Source organism: Anopheles funestus, chromosome 2RL (assembly GCF_943734845.2).
Source record: "Anopheles funestus chromosome 2RL, idAnoFuneDA-416_04, whole genome shotgun sequence".
In the NCBI taxonomy this organism is placed as follows: Eukaryota; Metazoa; Arthropoda; class Insecta; order Diptera; family Culicidae; genus Anopheles; species Anopheles funestus.
The window spans coordinates 96,746,487-96,773,203 of NC_064598.1; the positions used below are offsets into that span (position 1 = coordinate 96,746,487).

Here is a 26,717-nt window from a genome sequence, read left to right on the forward strand (position 1 = left end):
AATTCGGTTCTTTGATCATAAAAAGTAGTAAAATAAAGAACCAAATACGCAGCATCACAGAAGGCGGGACAAAAAAAAAAACCTTGACCCATTTCATCGTGATCTTGGTGGACCGATTTTTACCCAAAAAACCTTGCCCGAATAAATCAAGACCTTGCCCGAATTCCCATAAAACATAATATTGCCTCTTGAAGCAGTAAACAGAGAAGCGGTATTCAGCTCCCGCACGGTTAAAGTAAAGCGATACCAGATCCAACGTCAACAAAGCATTAAATCTCCATCGGTCGAAGATGACTAAAAAACTGCCGACCAAACAGATAGATAGATCCGGAGCGGGCATGATCGCGTAACGCAATCATGAAAACAGAAAGCCGGAGTGATTTCTTGTCTCGATTTTTTTTCGCGCGCGCGATTATTGCGCGACCCATCGATCGGTCGATCTCTTTTTGAGTGCTAATTTTTGCCTTTCTGTTGTTGCTTGATGACGCTCAATCTGAAGTGCCTACCCAAATATCTCTCCACCGTCGTGACATTGAGTCATAGTGGAGCAAAATGGATGATGCTTTTTTGGCGCTAGATTTTGTTTGTGTTTGAAATTAGATACTAATGGAAGGAAAGGGGTGAGCAAGGGTAAGAAAGCAGGGATGGTAAATCGCAACCCAGTGGGGAAAAAGAAAGAAGTCACACCTTGAGAAAGGAAAGGAAAAAAACAACCCCCCGAATAGAAGCATCAGTTGGGTGGGTGGATTTGTTGGGTGGGTTTCGTTTTATTTAGGTGTTCCTCCTTTCATGTAAAACATAACAACCGAACACACTAATCAGATGTGGATGCTGGCATGACCGTTGTAAAATTGTTTGCAACAGATCGGTGTTTTTTTTTGGTTCTCCCACGAACTACCCCCTTTACAGCAAAATGCACGGTCGCGGGTGTGATGGCATAAAATAGATCTCACCGTTGGGTGGAGATGAGCAAAACGAAGGAAAAAAAAGAACAAGGTGTTTAGAAGGCGTGGGTTTTATGAGATGAGATCGTCAAGAAAAAAAGAGCAACAATAAAAGAAATAAACCTCTCCCCACCCCGTGTGGGTATGGGAAGAAGATGGTCAAGCAAATCAAGCATCCGTGCGAATGATGGTGATTTGTTAAATTGTGTTTATTTTGCTTGGGAATTAATGGTCGGGCGTGAGCAGAAAACAACCTGGAATAATAGAAAAAAGGCCCGTCTAGCACATCATCACAAATCAGTTTAAAACAAACAGACAAACATTTTGCGCAAATTAGATTAGACGTTGAATTCATAATACAACCGCACAGTGACAGTGTGCGAATGCTGCAAATGAATTAGAATGACGTCTTAAGATGTCGTTATCAACTGCATGAATTATGCAACATATTATCATGGCCTTACAGATTGTTTCTTTTTTTGTTGCTGAAGGTTTTGTGTCGATTTTTATGAAGATACGATCGACACCTATCTTTACCGGTTTTTTTTTGTTTTGAAGAGATCCTCACCCGACGATCGTTTTGAGCGAAGCGGACTGGGCTAGAGGAAGTATTTGTAACAACAAGCAGATAATTTATGAGCGTTACTTTCGATACTGACGATGCGTGAAACATGTTTTTTCTGCTATCTCTCTGTGTGTGTCTATCCGTATGTGGGTGCGTCTGCCGAAAGTTTGAAATGTTTTGACCAACACCGCACCTTTAAGGCAAGAGTTCCGCCTGATCCAAACGCGCGTTTGTCGATGAACCCACACAGCAAGCCCACCGTTGAACGAGGCGGAACTAAATGAGCCAGATATGATGGATCGCTACGTAGCAGCAGCACACAAACCAATCCAACAACCACCACCAAAAACCCCGGACATACGAGATCCGTCGTATTGATTGTCCACCGCAAAAGGGTGTGAAATCGATCACCTTCGGTTAATATACACCCATTCCGTATCGTCCAAAGTTTCTCGATACATCGATCCCAAGCGCACGTGGTCAATATACGGTGAAGAGGATTAATGGGCCGATGGACCTTTAGCAGGCGTTAGAAAGTTACAGCCCAGGTCCAAATTGTATCGTCTAGCGTTTTTTTTTGTTTGTTTATTATTTAAAGAGACCAAAAACTACCGACACACTTGTATCGCGATACAAGTTTGAAGGAAAGTTCCAAACCAGGTAATGAACCAAATCAAACCCACCGAGCAGAAGGCAAGCGGTGAAACACAAATTTATCTCATTTCCTTCGGCTCATGGGCGCCCCTTCATTTGATTGGCGCGATTAATTTATCTACACCCCCCGATCACAGTCTGATTCATCGCCGTTTGAATGGTTTTGTGTTTAAATGAAATTTATGGTTCAATTTGTTGTAATTCTGCAGCCTGATTTCACTGTGAACATAAGCTCCAAACAACCGGTAATTGCTAGTTTAATACTAAACCTAATTTTTTGTCTTTGTTCTTTTCTGTTTTTAGTGAATAACCCGAGGACACTCTCAAAGCATCAAAGGTACACACGCGTCGAAAGGATCTCTAGCTTCCGGTTTGATGAGGAGCTGTCCAAAAAATCAACGAGTTAAGGTCACTGAATTGAGAGAGTAATAATATTGGTGGAAAATTAGCCACTTCATTCTGCAGGCCGTCATCATCATCATCATCATCAAGAGTTGGCGTGTGTCCTTCGTGGTTGCGGGAACTACAAGTTTTTACTGCGTAACGCAATCACGCTGCAGCGCACAATACGCAACTGCGCACACGTTACACCGGTGGCATTGCGGTGGAAGCAAAGAAATGAAAGTGCAATAACAATAATTAATGCAGACACACACACCGCTCCTACCCCAGACGTGAAGACGAATGTGAAACGGATGCGTCGGTATCGAACGACTCTGGAAAAGTCGAACCACCACCCCTAAAAAAACGCTCAAAGGCGGCGCCACTTATTGAACAACCCCGTCTGCCGGAATGTGGAATTGTGTGAAATGAGTAGACCAACACACCAAGGTGTCGTCGTTCTGTGTCACTTACTGTGCCGCTGACGATCTTATTAAGGTTGGGCTGTTTTTGTGCGTGTGTGGTGCAAACAGCAAAACGAAAAAATTCCAAAATTCAGTTCAAAACCGTAGTTAAGTGCGAGAAAATTACTTAAATTGATGTGTTACAGGGCACTAGACGTGCCTCGCCCGCTCTCGGTGTAGTAGAGGTGATTCGTGAAATTTACCGCGTGTTGTTTACTACCCCCCATCCATCCCTTTCTTTCGGGGTGTGACCTCGTGCGACTCAAAACCACGTATTACTAATCTATGCTCTCTTGTTCATCCTTAGGCACGTGCGCGCGTTTGTGGTCTGTTTTTTTTTTGTTCGTATTGATGTGTATGTATGTACCCCCGATGGGGGAGAAAAATCCAATGTAAGTGGTGTGAAAAGTGTGAAAAATCAATTCCGAGTTAATTATTGAATGGTAATGTCCACGTGAAAACGAGCCAACCCCGGGTACCTCGGTAGATTAATATAATCTCACATACTTCCAATGATCGATTGAGGTGATCGCACGTGAAAAGAAGTTACCCCAAAAAAAAAAAACCGAATAAAGATCCAGTGTTGTCAGCAAAGGGGAAAGTCTGCACGGAAACCATCCTTTGATCTTGTGAAGCGAAAAATTCATACTGTGAAAATGTTGAAAATTCAAATGCTCGAACAGATCGTGACCAACGAGAACGTAATCGACGATGATGATCAGCAGCGGCACGGTGGTAATGGTGCGGGTCGTGGTGGTGCCGGTGCTCTGTCACCTGGCGGACCGCTTGCTGGGAGTTCCACACCCGGCAGTGCCAATCTGAGCCCGATCGCTACCAAAACTTCACCGGACCGTGGTGGTGCTGGGCCGGACGATGAAACGCGCAGCCTTAATCGTAGCTCACGCTTATCACCCCAAGGGTAGGTTTGTTTTATTTTCTATTATAAACATATGTACACATTTGACTGGATGTAAGTCCATTCTTCGGTGATAATGTTTTTGTTTTTTCATTTTAGCATACAAAAATAATAATGTTACAAGCGATAGTTTTCTCTCTCGCAATCTTCCACTGCTGCAATGTTTATCCGTTCGTGTACAAAATAATTTCGCGCACTTTCGGTGCAATAACCGAAACCGATGGCAAATTTTGTGCCTATAATATGAAAAATAATCTCCAGCCGTTGCAATCGGTTTGTGTTGGAAAGAGAAAGCACCGACCGGCGGGTAATGATCTGACAAGGTGTAGAAGGTTTTACATGGACACCGGCACCAAGCATGGGGGGGTGTTAAATACATAATTATTACCGCTAGTTATTTTAATCTACACCCATTTTACGGCACAGTACTTCATTCAACCCTCTGCTATTGAAAGGGGAATGAACCAAACGTCGACCATGTTGGCCATGTTTTACAGCAATTTTGCAAACAAATCCATCGCTCGCTTAGTGTAATGTAATGTCTTGCGGTTCATCCTTAAAACAATGTCTAGTGGTGATGTTGAAATGTTGTACCAGGTTGAAGGAATGCTTCACAGCAGAACAATCTCGGTTCGCTTTTGATCAAATCAAACTGATTTGTGATCATTTGCTAGTCTTCTTCTTTGGCACACTCATCCAGAGAGGCGTTAAACAGAGTGGTTTGACCAGATTAATCCATTAGCTTCGATTTTGTACGATGGGCCTAACACACACAATTCGAAAAACAAAAACCAAGAGCCAAAGAGCCTCGCTTTTTATTGACTGTGGAACTGCTGCTAGGTACCTCCCGAATGTTGATTGACAAGTCGAGCTGTGGCCGGTTAACCTGTCAGCTACCGAATATTGCGATGTTTCTCTTATTAGTGATGGATTAGGTCATCTTTTTTCTGGTTGTTGAATCTACATTCTTCCCAATCGATGGCACGATTAGCACGATGACGCTATGTTGCTAGCTGCCGCCTCTCTATGATCGTTTCAATCACGCAAAGCAAACGCATCCTTACCGCCCTTTTAACCCCCCCCCCCCCGCCCCCCCCTTCAAAACGGCACACATGCACATCGAGAATCATGGAAAATAAACATAATCCGGAGGTTGTCGGACCGAAAAGTGACATACACACGCATATACGAACCAGTGGCGTTGGGGTGTTTATTTGTTCTCCACAGCACCGGGACAGCAACCAAAAACACGTTTCACCCTCTTTCCACCCGTTTTATCAGTATGTTGAGCGTGTATTTTATTATTTTACCGTTTGAAAATCGCCACAGCATTGTGCGAACTACAGCAAAAGGCCCTCCCCAATACAAAAAAAAGCTCTGGCTCCCGACAACAAGTGTCAAGATGGGAGGCCTCCCGGGCAAGATTCCACAGCATCAGCAGCAGCTGGGTTTTTGGCAGTGTGTTTATCTGTTGTGTTTTATTTAACTTCTTTTTTTCGTTTTGTGTCCCAACCCACCGAGCGAATCAGACTTATTGGCACAGCGGTGTCAAAAATCAATTTCACCACCCCGTTATCACCGGGTGGGCCTCGTACGGCTTCAGATGTTTCGATCAGATGGCAGGATAAAAGTGTTGCTGATGAACATTTGTTTTTTTGACAGGCTAGTAAAAGAAAGTAAAGAAAAAAAACGCTAGTGAAATGTTTCAATCACACGCAGCAGGTGGCAAATAATGGTTGAGATGATGCTGTTGTGCGCGCACACGATAGATTGGGGCCGATCGATTCTCGTCACATTTTTTGGTTTGTTTGTGGTTTTTTAATTTTAATGTTATGGAAATATCTATCTATCGTTAATTTATTTTCTCTTTTTTGCTTTGGTTAACAAGAAACCTTTGCTTGTTTTGCGAAAAACTGATTATTATTATGGGGAAAAATGGAATCCCAGTCAGGATTTGAACCGAGGACGGGTGTGTCATTTCGAACTAGCCTTACCCGTTATACTATTCAATCGACTCGTAATCTAAAGGATATAACCGTTATAAAAGCGGAGCAAATAATATTTCTCAACACGCGGCGTTAAGGAAAAGCAATTGTAGTTAGGGAATTTTAATGATTATTTCTTCGAAAAAGGTACTTAAACCCGATGCTGTGTGGGTGAAATTTATTAGCTCATAATTATTTAACCCATTATGTGCATTTCCGGGCGCCCCACAGGTAAATGTTTTCGGCGCAGGAAGAAAAATCCTTCCTCCGCCGAAAATAGCATTATATTTCCCATGATTAAACATTCGATGGTTGTCCGCTTTTCGATCCGCCAGCATTGCTTCTCCGAACGCTGCGTGCCAAAACCACCACCTACGGCAATATTTTCGTTCATTTTTATAGCCCTGTTTTTCCCATCGCTCCTGTAATGTAGTAACCTTTTTTGTGCTGTTGGTGCTGGGCACTGCCAACGTTCCAGCAGAAACATTATTTATTATTCACCGACAAATCAGCATAAGCAAAGAAGCGAACTGGTTCGGTCTGGTTGTTGCTGCCCCGCCGTACGTTTCACGTGCGCGCGGAAGCAAGAATTTCCTTTCGCTCCGTTGATAGAATCAGCATTCAAGTTTTGCTTCTCCGTAACACACATTATCGTTTAGGGCGGAAGGAAATGGATGGAAAACCATCCGTTTTTCCGCACCAGCAAAGCATCCTTTCTGCGGGCCCATGGTTTGGTGCGATACTTAATCCTGGGTTGGAAGTTTCGTAGCTTCCGTTTTTTGGTGCGGGTCTTCGATCTTTCAACCGTCTCTGGATGCTTGTAGTTGTGTTCGATAAACGTGGATTAGCGTAAAGGTATTAGGGCATTTTAAAGAGCATCTTAAATGGAGTTTTTGCTGTCAGTTCTTCATCCCTTTCAGCATTGTTCAATCCATCACAAAGGTGGTTTTTCTCCGTTAGATTCCAAGATTAGTTGATCCACCCGGCAGTCTTTGAACTATGGTGCGGTCTGGAAAAGAACTGGGACGAATTTTGATTTTTACCCTTGTCAAAACTGGCCAAACAATGAGTGGACCGGATAATTCATCAAATTCTACAGCAAAACCACACCACATTGACGTCATCGGATTGGAACATTCTGACGCCCGAAAGTCAACACAAACTGGTGCCAAAAACTATAGCTTTCGATACTGCATGGATGTAGAAGCTTGTTGTTGTGTATGTCCTTTTTCCAACGGTGGAATGAGAAATTTCACTCAGAATATCTTTCGGTTTACAAAAATATTTATTCATGCAATGGAACGGCACAACAAACCGCCGTTCGTCTTTCCTTTTTTTTGCTACCAACTCCCAATGAAACGCGACGTCATCAACGAAACGACTAGCAGAGGGTATATCTTGAATCGATTTTTATTAGCTTCCTTGTCCATCGAGTGTGAGCCGCTACCAACCAGCCGGTCGGTGTGTGCCGTGACTTGCTACGTTTGCCGATATTCTATCGTTTGGCAACGTCTTGCGTAAAGGAAAAACCTTGGCCGGCGTTGCGTCGGGGGAGGAGAGATATTGTAAACAGTTGAAAATTTGCCTACTCCAACGCTCGTATGCGACCAACGGGAAAGGTTGTTTATCGGCAAAAGGGAGCGGGTATTTTTGACCCGCACCCTGATGAAAGTTCAATTTATTTACTTTTGAAGATAAGAAAAATATATCAATGTAGTGCAAGGGCATGCTCTGGACTGCAGTGCAAGGCGAAAATCCCAACTCTTTCCCAGTGAAGTTGTGTTTTGTTTGTTCCCTTGCCTTTATCCTACGAAAGTATCCTTCAGTGTTGGTCAGGCTGTAACCATCTCGCAATACCTCCCGCTGTGATAGGTTTTATGCACACTCTGGCATGCTTTATCTTCCTTTCGAACAACAAACAAAAGGGATCGGGGCTGCCACGGGTGCAACGGTGACGTTGAAACGCATTTGGTCAAGCTAAATATTTATGTCCTCCTTATGTCTGTGTATTCTCATATGTTAGCTATTAAGGCGCATAATGCATGGAAAACCAATGTGTGCCGGTTAGCAACAGCTTACCCAAAACCACATGAGGACGGCCATTGTCTGCGTGTGGTAACTGTTTCAATTTCGTCAGGAAGCACCGGAAGAAGAAAGAAATGTTTTACGAACACATCGAAGACAAAGAGAATAGTTTTGGGACTTCTTTCAAGGACATATCTGATGATCGTCGTGTGTCGCTTAAAATTGAGGAAAACGAAAGGAGAATCTAAAAAGGATTACAATGCTGAGATATTTTGAAACATTTTTTTTAAATTTCCAATAGCTTGAGTTCATTTTCTGTTCTTGTGCGTTTGTATGAACATTGAAGAATGGGGAGATGGATTTATTTTTCCCCTGTGTGGGAATTCTGTTTCCCGCGGAAGATGGAGCGAACGAGGAAGAAAAACTTTGTTTGGAAAGCATGAAAGATAACAGCAAACATATGTTTGTATCGCGTATCGGAAGTTTCTGGCGCTGCCGGCGTCTGGGCTGGAACTCTGCTGGGTGGAAATTCCTTGCGTGTGTGTTTATAATGATCATATTGAGGCTTCTAATGCCCCCAGACAAAGGTAAAAGCGAGATAGCGAGTGTGTTTTCGTTATCATGTTCCCACCCGACTCTGTCGGATACGTTTTCCTCCGGGTTTTCGTGCTGGAGAGTTCTCTATGTTGGCCGTATCTTCTTCCAAAACAACATTTAGAAACGAGCATTGATTTTCGATTCCGTGGCAGGGACCCCAAGAAAGGCAGGGAAATTTATTTATTTTTTCTCCCATCATCATTTACGCTTCATATTGCCGTCCAGCTACCAGAATCTGTGGCGAGTGTTGAATGGGGACTAGAGAAAATGAGTAGGAAAATAAGAAATGTGTAGCATTAGCGAGACGTTGGGCTGCTGTTGATAGCTTCATGGTAAGCAGAGCGCCATCATGAAGAGTTTGTTGCATCTTGTCTGGGAGGTTTTTTTTTGGGTATGGAATACATTTTCCGAACTGTTGCTTGGCATACATTTTCACTGGTTCCACACGCTGCCGTGGTGTGAGTATTTTTGGGGTGCGGTTCCATCTAGCCGAAGTGAAGAAGAAGTACTTCAGCGATAACGGTCACTCACGGTCACTTGGAAAACGTGGTGTGGTACAGTTACAGCAGCAGAAAATAGAACTTCGGCCCAACATTCTAATGGGATGATGGTGGGTTTTCACTTCATCTGAACTTATTCCAATCGTTGAGCGTTTTTTTGGGGGGTGCCTAGTGCACTTTTGGAAATTCCTTGCTCCCGCGCTCCGTTACAGATGAAGTGGAACGGCATTAGCTGCAATGGAATAAATGCATTTCGGTTAAAGTGTTGCACACCACCACCATTAGCGTAGTAGCAATTGATTCCGAGTTGGCGTCACTGTAAACTCACGCTTTTCGTCTTATTTATTTGTTGTTCCAACACAGAATTTATTACAAACCGTCGATTTTCCCAGTCGCGGCAAATGAGAAAATTGGCCCAACAAACGATCGTGTGATCAAGTTTTTGTCGAAGGAGTCTTTTTCGTTAATATGTTTTTTGTGTGCGTGTGTGGGAAGTATTTAGATGCAAACAAAGAGATACAAAGAAAGAAGGGCGTGAGTTCTTGAAGGGACAAAATCGATGTCGATGTAGAAAGGGGAAACAGGAACAGGAAAAGGATTAAAGTTGGAAAAAGTAGTACAGATGTCTTGGATGTCATCACCTGTGGGACAATACCCACTAAGCATTGATCTCTTGACATTAAAGATCTAGATTTGAAATAACAGTTAGTTGTTCTCCAGGCGAGGAGTTTACAAATCAAGAGTACTCCTGGAATAGAAATTGGAGAACAGAGGCGAAGAAAACCAGGACTCCAAAGTTTTACATTTTATGCAGCAATTTCGAAACATTGCGAATAGGAGGAGAGCCTTTTCTCAAGTATAGGAATTTAGTTCAGGGAAACTCAGTAACTGCTGGCATCAAAAATGGAGATGCATACGCAAGCCAGAGATCTAAAAAGGACGCTAAACGATTGGACGTGTATTGCGTTAAAAACTTTCGGTTGTTTGTTTTCATTAAAACTACAATGGCAATAGGTGGCAAACGATGACGATAGTTGGTGGTGGGAGAAACTTCAAATTCGATGTGGACAACGGGACACACAGAGATGGTCTACGCCACGAACGTGACGACGTTCGACGATGGATGGACACACCAAATTCGATGGTGGCGAACGATATGCCTTGTTTTTTTTTCAATGTTTTGGTCTGACCGTGTGCCGTTCGTTTTTGTATGGGGTGGTACACACAGTTTCGACGAGGTTAGACAGATTATGAAAGCGGGACGAGTAGCGAGTAATTGCAAACAGAGCTCAATACGTTCGTACACTTTATGGTATCCAATTCTTTCAGGCTGTCCACAAACGATATGGAGTGGTTTTTTTTTGCTGCTTGTCGTTTGAAAGTTTCACTTTTCATCCGCAACAACCCAATTGCCAGAAGCGAACCCCTCCCTCCGGGGACTATTTTACACCAACAAAGAGTCACCGTTTCGATGGCTGTCACTTTAAACAATCATTGCAATCCACACAAATAGTTCACACATTTTAACGCCCGGAATTCATTATGTCGTACCAGTATCAGTTGCGAGTTTTTCTCGTGCTGGGAAATTCGGACCCACCGGAGTAGTAATGGTGTTGCTGGGGGAGGAAAGAATTGAGGTCAACCGGGTAATAAGGTGTCTAAGAATTTTTGTGCAAGAATGGAATGACAGATCAATCTATCACGTCAGGGTCTTTTGGAAGGTAAGCCCGGTGTTGTTTTTGCATGATTTATGTTAAGCCTACCGTTCAGGGTTTGTCGCACCGCAGATTGGAAGAATCATTTTTTTTTAATGGGAGCATCGTAGTTGAATGTACAGAAATAGACAATAATGTAAATTGACGCTTAGCATAATGGTGAGCTTCCCAAGAGTTACGTTCCGCCCGCGTAACGGACTGCATCACTCGTTACAACAGACACTCGGGGTAGAAGACAGACGGATCATAAACGGTACCACCGTTTAATATATATGCGACAGAAAATTGCGCTTCTTGCCGGTATGCTGTAATGCGCGAATTGACCAACTGCTAAAATAAGGAGGAAAAAAAACACGATCGTCCGTTCACATGACTCTTTACTTCTTCAACAATCGGCTGCTATTTCATTATACAACATAATACGTGTATTAAACCGCGAAAAATTCCACGATTCCCCATCTTAGGCCGGGTGTGTCCCGATTTCCCAACTTGCGTCACGGGCAATTTTTGGGTTGCTATAAAATTCTTCCCCCCAAGCAAATGTAACTCAACTTCTATAAGGTGTGCAAAAAAAAAAGAATAATACGGTAGTATAAGCTTGATTTGGATCCCAAAGGTAAAGGTTTACATCCGAATGTCACGAGCTTTATGCGAAACGGTTAAAGCGCAAAATCAGCCTACCTGTGCACGGCGGGCCCAATACCCAATAAAAAGGCGAAAAGCTCATAATGATGATGATCATGGTTGATGGAGTGAAATTGCTGCCCGGCTGCCTCATTTCCCTACCCTATCGGACGGAGTGATGCGGGTCGCTTTTTCCGGTGGGAAGTCGCACACACTCTTTTCTTTTTATCGTTCGTTCTACTTTTCGTGAAGCGGGCCCCGTACGACGATGGTTACTAAATCGATGTGAATGTCTTACTTCACCTCTTTGAGGTGGTTTTGACACCATCATGTCGCCCGGCAATCTTATCTCGCTGGTTATAGTGGTCTGTTAAAAAAACGTACGATACGATGGATCCCATCTTCCTTTCCGGTAGTGCTTTACTGACAAACCACACATAAACCGCATTCGAACGGTCACACTGCACAACTCAATTACACAATCAATCTCACTCGGTGGGCCCTTTAGCACTTATAAAACGGTCACCAGCAGCAGCACAATTAGTCAAACGTGTCGCTCGGAAAAATGAGGTTTTGAGAGATCATTATCGGTAATTGATTCAAATATTTCTTTACATTTTAGGGAAGGTGTTAGCGCACCTGCTTTCCATATCAGGCGCATATTGGCGTTTGTGGAGTTTTGCAATGACCGTGAGGAAACAGACAAGCCACTTGAACGCTTTACGTATCAGTGATGAGTCAGTAACTGACGGTTGTGGAGGAAAAACAAGGTGTTCCATCGATGGATTGTGGTAGTTGGTTCGTTGTTGCGGTCAACCTCGTTTTGTAGTTCCCCCATGATATGAGAATTCATAGAGGATGCATAGAGGATAATGTGAAAACTGCCAAACCTCGCTGCATCGTTGTTTTGTTTTCCTCGGTTTTCGTGTTCCCATTTCTGGTTTGTCCGAACCCATAATCGATGCATTATTTGCGGGAATCGAGTTCGCAAACGGTGTGCAGTGATTTTTCACAATCGATTTTAGATCAATAATCGAAAGCTGTGCTTGTTAGATCGTTCGTTTGCGATAGGCGATGGGGTTTGTGATGTGGTTTTCAACTGTGTATGCCCCATTCATTCAAAGATTGACCCGATTAAGTCAGTGTGTAGCGGATTCGGAAATCGCAAATCTCTGCTGGCGATATAGAAAACTTATCATTTCATGTTGCACCGTTGTTGATGCAAAACACAAACAAAAAAAAAACACCCGTTTCGATAAGATTTAGCTGCCAAACTCAATCACAATTCGGTAAAAGCGTATAAAGAAAATACATTTTCCACGCTTTTCAGTCCGTTTGTGTTGCGTACGGCGCAATCGTTTCGTGGGGAACTTTAGTGTGTTCGAAATCGAAATCGGTTTGCCCTTTTTTTTACTTGTGGGTAAACGAATTTCAATTTCGTAGCATAGATTTTACGTTTTGCCCATCTTCATCTGCCCGGTGCTCTCTGAGTAGTCTGTTTCGAGCGCACGGTGCACGTTTTTTTACTGCAGCTCGATCGATTAGTCACGATCGATACACGAAGGGTGGAAGGTTTAAGGGAAACAAAAATTTACCTTCCATATGCTTTGCTTTAGGGTGCGAGAAAAAAAACTTCCCAAACCAAAATAACCGATCAACGTCGATTAGGAGACCGACGGTGGGAATAATGTTTTGGAAGACGAAGGTTTAAAAAAGCTTCCCTGCTTTGGTTTTCCCTCCTTACAGGCAAGCAATTTTAGCTATGTACGTTAAAGAAAGTGCTTCACTTTCCTTCGGTGTGCATACTGGAGCGGTTGGAGCTGGGAGAACTTGGTTTTTGCGTTCACCTTTCAATGGAACACAACCGCATGTCTTTTAAAGCCCACAGAAGAGGATCCGTCTTGGCCTTTTTGGTGAAGTCGTGCTTGGATTTAGTTTAATTACAACCCCTTTGGGGGCAGATTTTATGCGGAAGCAAGCATACAGAAGAACGAGCGCACGAGACAATCACAACCATCGATCGAAATGGGAGTTGATAAGTGGTTATGCCTCTCTATACAACGGAACAAGCGGAATAGGTACGTCATTTTCGTCATCCAAACGCTTGGGGTGGTTTGCTTTTTGTTGTTGTTGTGTGTGCCTTCACCAATCGATTAGCCCGAAAGCAACTCATAACGTCACGACGGTAGCTGTTTGGATGTAAAACTCGCACACAGAAAGAAGGGCATGTGTCATTAACAGGGGATAGATTAAGCTGAGTTTAAGGGGAACAGAAAATGGAAAGTTCGTTTACGGATTTACCACGGCTACTGTTGGTGGTTGAGTGTACCTGCTCTTTTTTCGACTGTCGATCGGAAGTTGATACTGTGCTGTGGCCGTGGTTTGGGAAATTTCGCCAAACCTTAAGCGTTCAATCACTTGCAAACTTACAAGTAGAGACTCCCACGACTCTTCCAGAAAAATGGAAGAAAATAAAAGAAAAACAAACCTTCCTGTTCGTGGCACAATCAAGACGTGGGCAGTAATTAGAATTCGAGATCGGATCATTAAATTGCATGGTGTGTACTAGTCATGTACAGTACACTTTCCTTTCTGGCACAGTGACGGCTTATACAGAGCTCAGGTACTTGGACGTAGTTTGTCCGGACGTGGACGTAACTACCAGCATCGGAACCTTTGATTTTGATAGAGCTTTTAGGTCATGGGGGTCATTAAATCGCGTTGTCCAATGCTAACAAGTACCGAGCAAACAACAGAAGAGGCAAAGAAGCATCTCAGGAGATAATCAAGGTCACTCGCTTATTTCGGGAAGATTAGACACCAGCGAAGCGGCAGCGTAAATAATTCTGATTAGTATTTCGGGAGTTTCTACGATGCAAAAGAGACTCTGAGGAGGAGAAGAATACAAAAGAATAGACAAAAAATAGCAAAACAAAATGATGGATTAGTTTCGTGAGGTACGGCATCTTGGAAAGAACATTGATTGAAACGGGGACACTGAGACTAAGTGGTCTATATTGAAAGGAATTCTTCGAGCTTTGAGCTCAGTGATCATTCATTTTCGCGTAATGAACACGTTGAATTGGATCAACTATTTTTTCCATAGAACTCCAATGTCCTTTTGACATTCTGTTCCGTGGGCAGAAGTGTGGAGTGATGTATTTCTCGAGGTCTAAGAAATTGGGAACTTGGAGAAGGATGAGTTCCTTAATTGGCACAACGATTTGGTCCATTGCACGGCTCGTGTACACGGCGTCCGAAGAGTTCCTTCTCAATATGTTATTATTTTCGACATCCGTTAGCGCTATGGGCGGTGTGGCCCAAAACACTGCTCCGGTAATGTGACATTGGCTCGTCACCGTGCTTGGTGAACCGAAACCGATTTGCTGCAAGCGCCTAGCCGTAAGAAGTTACCAGTACGGCCACCTTCGTTCCACTTGACTAGCGTTATTAACACGCTCCAGAAGTTACTTACCCACCACGGGATTGGCGGATGGTGTATTGTCTTAAGGAAGATACTTTCTCATTAACGACGGTAGACGCAGCCCTCCGTAGACGTAGACGGGGCCGTATGGTGCGAAGACACTTACGAGACCATGCTGTGATGGGGGTTTTTTTTAACAGTGCCACTCTGTCGTAAATTTTCATTACCCACCGAGTCAGAGTCTTTTGTGGTGAATGTAGTAAACGGGTGGCGTACCATGCTGTGACTGCTCCTTGACGCTCGATTGTCGTCGTCAAATGGTTGTGGTTCCGGTAATTTTTTTCCCCCTCGATGAATACTCCCGTAGGAAATTAAGAATTATTCGTCTTTGACCAGTCGGGACCGTTGAAGGCATCCTAGGCGTGAAACCCTTTGCACACAATTAAGAATTCTTTGTAAGGGTGCTTCACTCAAGGGGTGCCATATTAAAGGGGTTTGGTTTTGTGAAGAAATTTTCCTTCCAAGTACCTTCAGGGTGTCTTACTTTAAATTATGTTGTGCAATATGGCACAGTTTAAGGTGTTTTTTTTCTTTTGGTAAACGACTTAATGCTTTTTTGGAATCGATATTTGATGAGCCGTGCAATATTGGAAAGATGTTAAACGAACGTGCGTTTCCGGTTACGCCAAGTGAGAATAGCAGAAGGGTTCATATTTAGAAAGGTCTTTTGGGTCTTAAGCAGGAAGGGAGTGAAATATCGATTTAAAGCATCAAACTAAAATGGTCGATTGTTAAAATGCATTTGGTTGACTAACTAAGTGCATCCGAGTTCGGGGGTTTTTTTTTATTTGGTTTTGTACTTTCATTGTTGAGTTGAGTGAAATAAGCCCAATTACTCAATTACGCTGTTGCGCTTTCTAATGCCGCCCCGATGCATTGACGTTGTTTAGCCATATGGTCCTAATGATGATTAAACTATCTGCGTCCTTCAGACAATGCGACAATGGTCGAGTGCATCATGCGTCTGTGTGTGTGGGTATTTGAAACAAGCGAATGCATTTGCGTCGAGTGCATTTGCTGTATGCTTTTGCGCCATTCTGGCGTGTCCAATGCCGAGAGTTACTTTCTGATGTCGGTTAGCAAAATGCACTTCAGAAGCGATGATGCTCCCTTGCTTTCCCCGTCCCAGGGTCGATTACGGACACGGTACTGGTGGATGATGAAGCTGACTCATTTTTCACGCCATGCTGAACGTGAATGAGCGCGCACAAAACGAACATGGGACAGTTTTCGCGTCACCGTTGCGTTTTGCGGTTCTGCCGCCTATCATCCATTGACCTGCAAAAAGGGACGACGTTTGAGCACATTATTTCCTTTTTTTACAAATTTGAACAAATGCGAATAATTGTAATTGGATGCGATGGTTGCATCCGAGCCGAAACGTTTCAGTTGATACGGTGAGGAGAAAACATTTGTTGCTTTTCTATCCACCCGTTGGCAATGTGGTACTGCACAACGAGCGCATCAGCCACACTGAATCTTCCGGTGGAAAACCGCGCTAAATGGTGTGTGCCCGCCTCCCGGGGGCCCAAACGGTAGAAACTGCTAGCAGTGTGCGCTGATGATGGGGAAATAAAATTTCAGATAATTCATAGACCACATGCGGTGAGTGCGAATTGACGTGCCGCTGACACCGTTGACAGGAAACGTTTAGCCCTCGCCGATTGTCAGTCCGGCATTGTTCGCATGTCGCTTGTGAACGAAAGTGTCCAAGCGAAGTGAAATGAAAGAGATCGAAAGAGAGAGAGAGAGAGAAGCAAAGGAAACGCAAAAAAAAATCCATCACAAATGCAGGCCAAAACAACCCCCGAGGGCATAATGTGTGCTCGCGCGCCACTTCACCACAGGGTGGAAATCTTCACGCCAGGGGGTTGCGCTGATAGTGTTTTCGCTGCTGATCAACCGACCTCGAATCAGATCAAATGAACGTACGCAGAGAGAAACGGGGACAACGGGCAGCCAGACAGGAAGGAAGTCCCCCAAAAGAAGGTGTCTATGGATATCAACCAAAACAAAAAAAAAAAAAAACAAGCCATTACATGCTACACGATTAGCATGGATTTCTTCCGGCTGGGCAACGAAAAGCGCAACGAAACGGTTACCATAATTCCCCATCGACAGACCATGTGGCGGTAGCTTTCGCGCGTGTTTTTCTTTTTTGCGTCTCCGCGCCAGCGTGAGAATTAAACATTCGTTGTGCTTTACGATGGCTGTGAAATGAAGCAGAATGAAGCGAGCTTTGTAGAAGGGATATGAAAATTAATTTGTTTACTACCTTTCCGCCTCCGCAAAGGGGCCCAGCGGGACGAGAGGTTAATAATGTCTGAAGTGGCGGAACGCTACTTTACTGCGCGACACTGAATAGGAACGGTTTTTGTTTTTGCCTAGTTTCAGTGGTTTTGCACTGGCCCAAATAAATAATTTCTCCATTCGGGAGTAAAACAAAGAGGGCAGGTGAAGGATATAAAAATGGAATAAAGTGGCTAAGATGAACTTTTAGAAGAGGAGTTCTTGAAGAAATGAGCTGAACATGGATTAAGGCTAATATCAGCGTGCTTAAATATAGCAAATTGCATACCTTCTGACAAATTCGCCGACATATTGTACGAAGTATGCAATCCGCATAACAAAATGTGCCAAATGATGCAATTGACATATAATTTTAACTTTTTTTTGAGTTTTATTTCTACAAGCCTTCTACAAACTAGTATGACTGAAGGTTTGTGTTAGCTTTTAGTTCTAGTTGATCAGTTTTAGCTGACCAATATGCTTGTGCAGACCTTATTATTTATTTATTTTCTTTCTATGTCAAAATAAACCTGCAGATGATAGCTTTATGTTTCTGTCGCTAAATTTTATCAGACTTCTGGGCTTGTTTGTCCCCACATGCGAGACTCGCACCATATGGTATACAAGACATCAAGCGCTCTTCAGTCTGTTTTGCCCACTCTACCGATAATTTTGCTGACGAATGCTGATGACCATTGGTGTTAATTTGCTGTCACTTCCCATCGCGCAGTTCCAGCATGGCACGATCTATATAAATCCGCCGGCTTCATCTTGTTTTACCATCAAGCCGAGAGGAGTGGCAGAAATGTGCAACTGCTCCGTTGGAAATAAAATCCAAAAACTTTTCGAATCAACTCCATCGGTCAACAGCCACAGTCCGGTGACTGTGCAAAACTCAAGCTTTTATGATACTAGGCGTGAAATTAGCACCGGAACCGGTTAGAACAGATAGAATGGTGATGATGATGATGATAAAACTTGTTCTTTTCGGTGGCGAACGATGGCACAACGGCCTTGAGTTTTGATGCGATAATGGTGAAGTTTTTTTTACAAAACATTCGTTACTGGGCACTGTGTCGTCTAACTCTCTTCAAACTTTCAGAATTTGTTATTTGGAAGTTTGATTGCTCCAAGCCCCCTTTCGAACTTGTCTCCGTAAATAATGTCCAAATGTCCAAATGCTCGTACACCGCATCGGGCCAGATTGAATGTCTGCCAACGGCAGACCTGTCGGAAAATGGCAACCTGTGACCTCAAAAAGGGATTGCGGTTGACGAGCAAAAACACCGGTACTCTGGTGCTCTGGTTTGTTTTTTCTGATGACTTGTTCCTTCAAGAAGAAGGGCAGAACATAGTCAGGTTTCGGGTCAAATTGGCTATTGAACATGGCCCAGAAGTACATCACACTGGAGCTGCATACTCAAAGTGACACAGAGGAAGAGAGAGAGAGAGATATGATGCGTGGTACTTCGTGTGCATTCACTGCATCGGATGCAGGCATTAGCAAAGTGTGTGGAACGCATAAAATGGAACGAATGGTTTCCATCGTTTTGTTCCGTCCGAGCTTACGGAATGGACGGTTTCCCTGCGTGTCGATGTCTTGTATGGTCGTTTCCCTTCAGTGCTGAGCGGGGGGGAAACACAACTGTCATAAATGGATGTATAAAATTGACACGTGCTCACGTAAGGAGCATGTTTCGATTGGTACGGTCCTCGGACTCTCGATACATCATCTCGTTTGTCCTGGTGTGTGTCCTTTCCTTTTTTGATACCGAAAGCCCTCCGGGGGGCGAATAAGCTTTTTTTCCTTTTTTCCTGTTGGTTCCGGGTATCAAATTGATAAATTTACGATCTGACAATGTGAAAGATGAGAAGCAGAGCACTCGAGCATTCGTTCTGGATGAAGAAAAAAACAAAAAAAAAACGATTGTTTTCCATGACGCTTATGAGCATGAAACAGACAACTTTTTGGGTGGAGTTTGTCTAGTGTTTGTACATTTTTTCTATAAAAAAACCCAATTTTTTCTATCCAGAGAAAACCCAAATGCATCGCTTTTAAAACGCTAAAAGTAAAATGTAAAATGCTTTTATTTCATACACCGTTTTTGGTACAATCAATTCCCTTTTTCATGCTCTCTCTCTTCTCTTTCTGGTGTTTTCCTTCCTTCCCCTGCAAAAAACACCGGTAGATCCGTAATGAAGTGGAAATATCCCTGAAGTAGTTGACATTTGAATCGTGCCACATTCGGTACGGCATAGTATGAAGCATGAACAGCGCACCGGCAATGAGCGATTGCGGAAGCAAACAATTTTATGCTTGTTGTCTCCAAACGACCCTTTCGGTTGACATTCACCGACCCGGTCGTGTGCCATTGACCGGGTTTTGTGTTTTTTTTCTTCTTCCTACCAATGCCTTTTGCTTTCATTCGTTGCGTACAGAGTATTGAATGTTTTTCCGCACGAGACGAGGTTTTGGTGAAACGTTGAAAATTTTTAAAACTGGATGTACAGTTTGATTGATTACGGAATTCGTTAAAGTTAAATCAATCTCAATTGTTTTTCGGTTTCCTTTTTTCTTTTCGCTTTCCTCATCCCGCTCTCCAAACCACGCTTTTCCGCTGGGATTTTCCCTTTTTTTCCGGCTCACGTCATGTGAGTGATATGACGAATTTGATTTTAATATTACGCACGCACACATGTTCTTCCGGGTGGTTCATCCGTATCGCGCCTTTGCCACTAAACTCATTCACCCCTTTCAACGTCGGATGTCCTTTCCCCGCGCGGGAATGATAGGAGATTGCGGTGCTTGATGCACCGTGCATAAATATGCTTCAAACATTCATAATTTTTTTTTTTTAGTTTCTTCTCCCTATCTGCATCTGCATTGTTGCACACGCGGGCATCCCGTTTTGCGTTACCAGACACGACAAATCGAAGGCACACGCCCGTCGGTTTTGTATCCTTTTTTGCCGCTTCGTCTGTCCAATCGACATAAACATACTCCACCCTTTTATTTTCTTCCTCTGGTGTATGGTTTCATATGCAAATGAATGTCTATTGTGTTTTTTTCCCTCCCGGCCGACGGTTGCGTTGATGAGCGCCCGCTTTACCGTGCCAGATCCGGACACCGGTTGATGTGACGGTTTTATGTCGCTCATTATTTCATTAAGAGGCCGCGCATAATTTAATGTACCAAATATCATACCGCAAGCATGCACACAAATGCTCTTGTGTGCGTGTGTCAATAGAACATAGAAATCATTATCAACGGTCGATTTTTTGCTTGTTTCGGTTTTAGACTAGCAACGACAGAACGATACTGGTGAGACAAACAAGGAATATTAGTATAAATAGTTGGTGACAGCGCCAACACCTTCGATCACATGTCACAAACATTTTGCATATAATAATAATTTGCTATACGAAAATAAAAGTTCTTGCTTATGCCAATTTCTAATGCTATAAACACATCCGCTTGTATAGTTACTGAGGACAATCTGTTGTCGATTCGCGACAAAACATCATTGCCACTGGCTGGAGAGGGTGACGAAAAACGTCAACAAAGTCTATTTTTCATTTGACTCCATCGCGAACCCATTAATCTTCGCCCAAGCGAAACGGACAGCAGCTTCGGCGACAAATGAATCGTTCGACCTTGGGAAAAAAGCGTCCGATGACGCCTTGGTGGCGTCGCCGGCATCATCATTATCAGTGTCGTCGATTGCGGGTTTTTTTTGTTTGGTGGAGAGAGAATTCGTGTAAGAGGTATCAAATTGAATTACTGAAAAATTCATCCCTTCCCCATTAATCATTTGCTGTTGCGAAATTTGAAACGAAATTTGGCGAATTGCGTACAGCAATCGTATCATGTACGGAAAGAAAAATTGTGTAATTAATGAACCACGGTTTCGGTATTGCATGCATTACGATAATTATTTTCCTTTTTTTTTTGTACAATTCTCGGTACAATGGAACAATTTGAACCAGGTGTTGCAAATAACGATACAAAAAAGTGATTTTAAAATCAGTTTAAATTTGAATCATGTCGCTCTTTCCATACGCAGTATTCCCTCAATTCCGTTGAATTATTTCATCCGGAGAGATACATCATGGAAGCAAATTTCCCTGTCATTTAACTTTTTTCCACTTTGAAGGCAAGTATTGATTTGGTTTCTGGGAAAATTTGGCCAGCAATATTCCTGTGCACTGTGGCGATGGTCTAGATTGCAATTGAATTAATTCCGGATTATGAAATCACTCACCGAAGATCACAGCAAGCAAAAGCCGGACAGATTCAAACGATGACCGGATGCGTCAAAGCATGACTTCTTGCTTGGGATTCCGATTGGTAACTTCGTCGTCAAAAGTCATGATGCGCGGGGAAGATCCGAAGGGTAAAAGGAAGAATCTATCGAGCAATCAAATCAATTTCCAATCCCATTCCGCGATTTAACCATCCGATGGGGAAGAAGAAGCTGCATCCGTACAAGCGCCATGTTGGGTTTGCTCAACTCCAACTGTACGTACCCAATGTGTTGGGGGGAAGGACTTGCAAGTGCTGGCAATGGTGCGACGTGCCAGACACATTCAATTGCTTTTCCAATTACATTTGTCCAGCCGGCTTTAAGTGAGTGGGGGTTTTTAGCAGTCGATGTCGTACGGATTCCATCTGGCCCGGCTGCTATGGATTATTTAAAATATGGAACAAAAATTAAATGACTCCTAACAAACGACATGCATACGATGAGTCGGATTAATGCCGTACAAACCCTAATGTGGGTCATGCTGTGCCGGTGTCTGTACGCTCGTTTTAGAGCCCTGACCCAGCAGCAGTTCGTGTTGGATGATGCCGTTGAGGAATGGGCGTAGTAGATCTAGTGTTGTGTGCTACAGATGCGATTAGATTTGCAACCATTCTGCAATCTCGCACCGGCGAAAGGGATCGAAAGGATAAGAAGAATTTGCGGAGGGCTTTTACATCAATCAAGGCTAGGATTGAATGTGCCGCACTTGGGACGTTATAGGGAGGTTGAAGGCTATCAGGTACTCTCACGTTTGTATCCATATTCAATGTGAAGGTCTGGAGCGATAACTTCCCCAACAAGGGGGGGGAGAGACTGAAAGGAAATGGCAGATGGATTAGTGTTGATTGAATTTGCAAAAGTGTAAATTTTGTTTCGAATGTCCACTTGGAACGGAGTGGAGAAACGTCTATAGAGCGTTGTTTACTGACGTCAACGTGTTGATGTCCTTGTGAGGCGATAGATACAGGTGACCTTAAGGGGTAGCTAACTAGTTGATTGACATTTGTGTTATAAATATTGGTCCATTAATCAGGACGAGTTTTTGTGAAGTATTAATTGCTTCCCGTACAATCATAAACTACAATTACTCAGGTGAAGTCATTGCTGCAATTACTGTACTCTTGGGGAGGAGTTGCAGTTTTTGAGATTATTTTTCCTCCACAGTGTTTAGACACGATAAAGTCTGCATTTAGTAACGTAAAGAGGTGATTATGAAGTGTGTTAACTTGATCATTATACAGCTCTAATGTTAAACAACCTGCCGGAAGGGAGTTCAGATCTTCAGGAAGGAACTAAACAACAAATGAGCCACTGCCAAAAAAGATATTTCCTCACGCTTTTTTGAAGTCTCAGTGACGGGCAATACGTTTCATTTTGCGCGAGTGAAAATTTTCCCCAAAGATGTGCGTGCTCCGTGTATGCACGAGGGTCGTTTGCCGCACCGATTACGTGCGTCTATAATTAGGCACATTAGGAATTCTGCAGCAAAACAACAACGGAATCCTTTCATTACCGGTTTTTGACGCGTGGTGTTGTGAGGATGGAACCGGACCTAGGCCCTGGTATGGGTGCGTTATGCTTCATACAGGGTGCAATTGTCTGCCACCCTTCTCATCCACAAACGGATTACCCGCGAAAAATAGCACGTGGAAATTATAGACCATTAAACGGCGGTTAAATGCTAAACATCTCCTTCCTGCGAATATTGCTGATCAACCGCACACATCAAATCATCGTTCGATAATGTTTTATAGGGTGGTTACAGTATTAGGGATGCTCTCATAATCTTCATCTACGTTGACCTGATTTTTATGTAAATTAAGCAAAGAAAAAAGTTGCACTTACGTGAGAGCCGTTTTTGCATCTTGCAGCTAATGATCGATAGTTTTATGAGATGATTTTGTGTGTCGATTTATTACCAGTGGGAGGAGGCAAATAATCCAACCATTTCCACCCTTCAGCTCGTGTTCCGTATTTTCGATTGATCGACTTTTAAGATCAAATCAATGAAATGAAAACAACAAAAAACTTTCATTTGTCTTATAGACCCTTTACCAGCCAAGCCTGTCCGTCACCGCGCACCGTAATTGGCGGTGTAAGAATGCACAATCGATCACTTGCGTATTCCACTAGGGTGAGTTGCAACTCGCCCCCCAAAGAAAGGAAAACGGTCCCAGACATTCCACAAAATGTTGCCCGACGAAGGGTAAAGAATGCCAACAATTGTTTCGAACCTCTCGGTCGAAAGCTTGTGGCGTGTGATCATGCTGTCGACGATGTCATAGTTTTGTGCACGATGTGTGGGTATCGCACCACAAAACACAAAGGCCTCCCCCCGAAGGCAACACTTACGGGAGCTTGACCACCTTCCACCGGACACCCACCAACAGGGCGGAAGAACAATCCTGTCGAATGGGGTTTATTAGATGGCGATCGCGATTCGTTTAAGATGCAGAAAAGAATAGTGATGTCTAGAGTGAGGGGTGTGTTGATCGTAACGCATTCAATGCATTCATTGCAAACCCCTTCTTACGGTGGCTTGTGAGACCTGGGGTGAGCCGACGGTTGGTGATGAAGTAGAATTTTAATTAACTTTGATTATTGTTGCTGCACGGTATTGAAGGAAAAGTATTTGCTCTCTGTTTCTATCGCGGCTCAGGGCTAGTATTGCTCCAAGCCTGAGTCGCCAAGAGTCACTATTGTTGTGCGCTGACGGTGAACTTTTATTGCATCTATAAACTACTTGAAATGACTTTTGGAAAGTAAAACTTCGCTAGCCGAATGGAATGTGAGTCGGAGTAGTTGTGATAATGTTTCCGTTTAGCCACCATATAGCAGTCGGGTGTTAGGTAAAGTAAATATGTCTCCCCCAACCCTAACCTTGGAATCAGGAGTTGTTCCAGCCATACAAAACCCTCTTATCAAACAGCTGAATGTTTTTCTTTTCCATCCAACTTTCCAACAGCGTCGACGTACGGAAAGTTTCTAACATCACTCAACTATCGATGATTGAAGAGCGAGCATAGTCAGTAGCTACCAGAAACCAATCGAAAAACCTAACATACTTAACCAACTTTAACTTTGGTTGGTCGTTATCCGTGCGCTAGAGTAGCCTAAAGTTTTTGACGAGTTTTTGGGGAGGTTAGTTTTTATTTGGTTCATTGCGTCGTCTCCCTTTTTTTTATACACGTCCGTTGAAGGTTAGGTGGTGTGGAGTAGAAGAGGAAATCAACCAAAACTTTTGTACCAAATCTAATTATCGGCATTCGTCGAAATGGGCGATTCTTGGTTGTGGGCATGGTACCATCCTTGATCCTTCTTCTGCCTGATACTCTTACCATTCCTGAGATGTTGGAGTTTGGCCGAAGCGAAAGTCCATATTATTTCATGTGCCAATTAACGGTAGCAAACAAGAGGAAAGTTTAGGAAAATTGTACGTGAATCATTGAGAATATTTCGGAAAAGGGCCTAACGTTGCTAATCGCTGAGATATTGGGGACGCACCCGTTTAGGGAAAAAGGTTCGTTAAGTCGTTTATCCATAATTTTCGTCTACGTAGGCGAATATCTTAACTTTTGATGGCATCAAAGGATAGTATACTAACCCCAAGCCTTTTGATGGTACTTGATTAAAATAGCTTCGGCGACAATCAAGAAGTAATGATAATAAATAGTTCCAGAACTCCATTTAAAAATTCAATAAATTCGTGGAAAAAGCACCTGTCAACAGATAAATTATTCATGTCATCGTTATAGCTGTGACAAGTTCCTCGTAATTATTAACTGATTTTATTTTTAAGGACCTATCGTGAGTTGCAATTTATTGAAGATATTCTTTAAAAAAAAGCACTAAATTATGCTGTTAATTGTTTGCCGCAGAGTTTTGCATTTTATCACCCCTCTCAGGCAAAAATGATGGCAGAAAATTTTCCACCCGAAATATGTAGCCTTCCCGCATGCATGGTTCGATTTTTTCCTTCGCAACTATCTCACCTACCCATAAACTGTCAATTATTCATTTTGTAAAAGAAAAAAAAAATCGATGCAAAATAATCCGCACAATTGATTGTCGCTCAATGATAGAGCAGTTTCGCAACATACGCCAGGATCAATACGAGTAGGGGACTTTGTGTGAGTGGAAATGTAAAAGAAAAATGCATGCAATTTTCCCTACCCAAAAACCGTTCGTTATCCATCCGCTTATTGATCGATCACCATGCAGTGTCGTCCGTACATTGCGTAAGATCGATAATTATCATCCAGCTTGTAGTTGAGGTACGGGTAAACCTTAACAGCAAACACCAGCTTTTTGGCCAAATGGGATGCACTTTACGAACGAACTGAATGTTATATTTGGGCCTATTTCGCATATGCAAAAAGTAAAGTATAGCAAAGCATAGAAGGGGAGAGCATAATGGGCAAACACACAACGGAATCATCGTTCCTCTGCATTGTCACCTTTCCCTTCCAACAGAAACGGGATGGGAGGGATTGGGAAAAAAACTAGATAAATCAATTATCTACAACATCCTATCGGGTTTTTGCACTGCAAGTTACAGTAGAACAAACAGGGCTCGTGCCCAGGTTGCATTAGACACCGTGAACCCCTCGGCTATTTTGGAGTCTTATCTCGAACACAATTAATAGGCTGTCGGTCGAGAATTTTTGGAAGTTTTGGCAAGATCTTTTCGCAATGATTTAAAAGGAAACGCTTCACGTGGAGAGATGTTGTTCGGAGATACAGGGGCTTTAAGGGGACATTAAGGGCTTTCGAAGGAGTGGATCTCATGATTGCAAGCTGCGGTTTTTCGAGATTTATTGAAGTTTTACAATTTATTTTAGATTGTACTAATTTGTTCTCTTTCTTTTTTTACATCTAAGTGTCATGTTGTGTGTAATATTAACAAAACAAAAAAAAAGATTTGCATAAACACTTACTAAACTGGTACCATTTTTTGCAAGACAAAAACCCAAGGTAAACGGAAGTAATTAATCAAACCGTGTTGAGCAAAATGCATCCGACAACATCGATTCGCTTGATGTGTGAACTCGTCCAATAAACCCACCCTATATCATGATGGGGAAAAAATAGGCAACAAGCTTACAAATCACAATATCGCGTGCGTGCAGCAGGACCAACATAAAAAAACGCAACGTATTTGCTACACTATCGCATCTCAAGATAAACGGTGGTAAGGTGGGAACGGAGAACAAAACGGGTTGTACAATGGGTGGTGGGCAAAAAGTGGGCAAAACTGATGTTAATACTCG

The 26,717-nt window shown here is 43.0% G+C and overlaps 1 protein-coding gene across 6 annotated transcripts in view; it reads left to right on the forward strand.

Annotated features, from left to right (window-relative positions):
• LOC125763379 (rap1 GTPase-activating protein 1) overlaps positions 1–26,717 on the forward strand; it is a 156,808-nt gene that overhangs the window by 10,527 nt on the left and 119,564 nt on the right. For 5 of the 6 annotated variants that reach the window (XM_049426493.1, XM_049426497.1, XM_049426498.1 and 2 more), the window contains one exon: positions 3,316–3,927. In XM_049426493.1, the coding sequence (XP_049282450.1) occupies positions 3,665–3,927 (263 nt within the window). In that variant the 5' untranslated portion in view covers positions 3,316–3,664. Of the gene's footprint in view, positions 1–1,902; positions 3,194–3,315; positions 3,928–26,717 lie in introns of those variants that run through there. The other variant, XM_049426496.1, reaches the window with a different exon arrangement.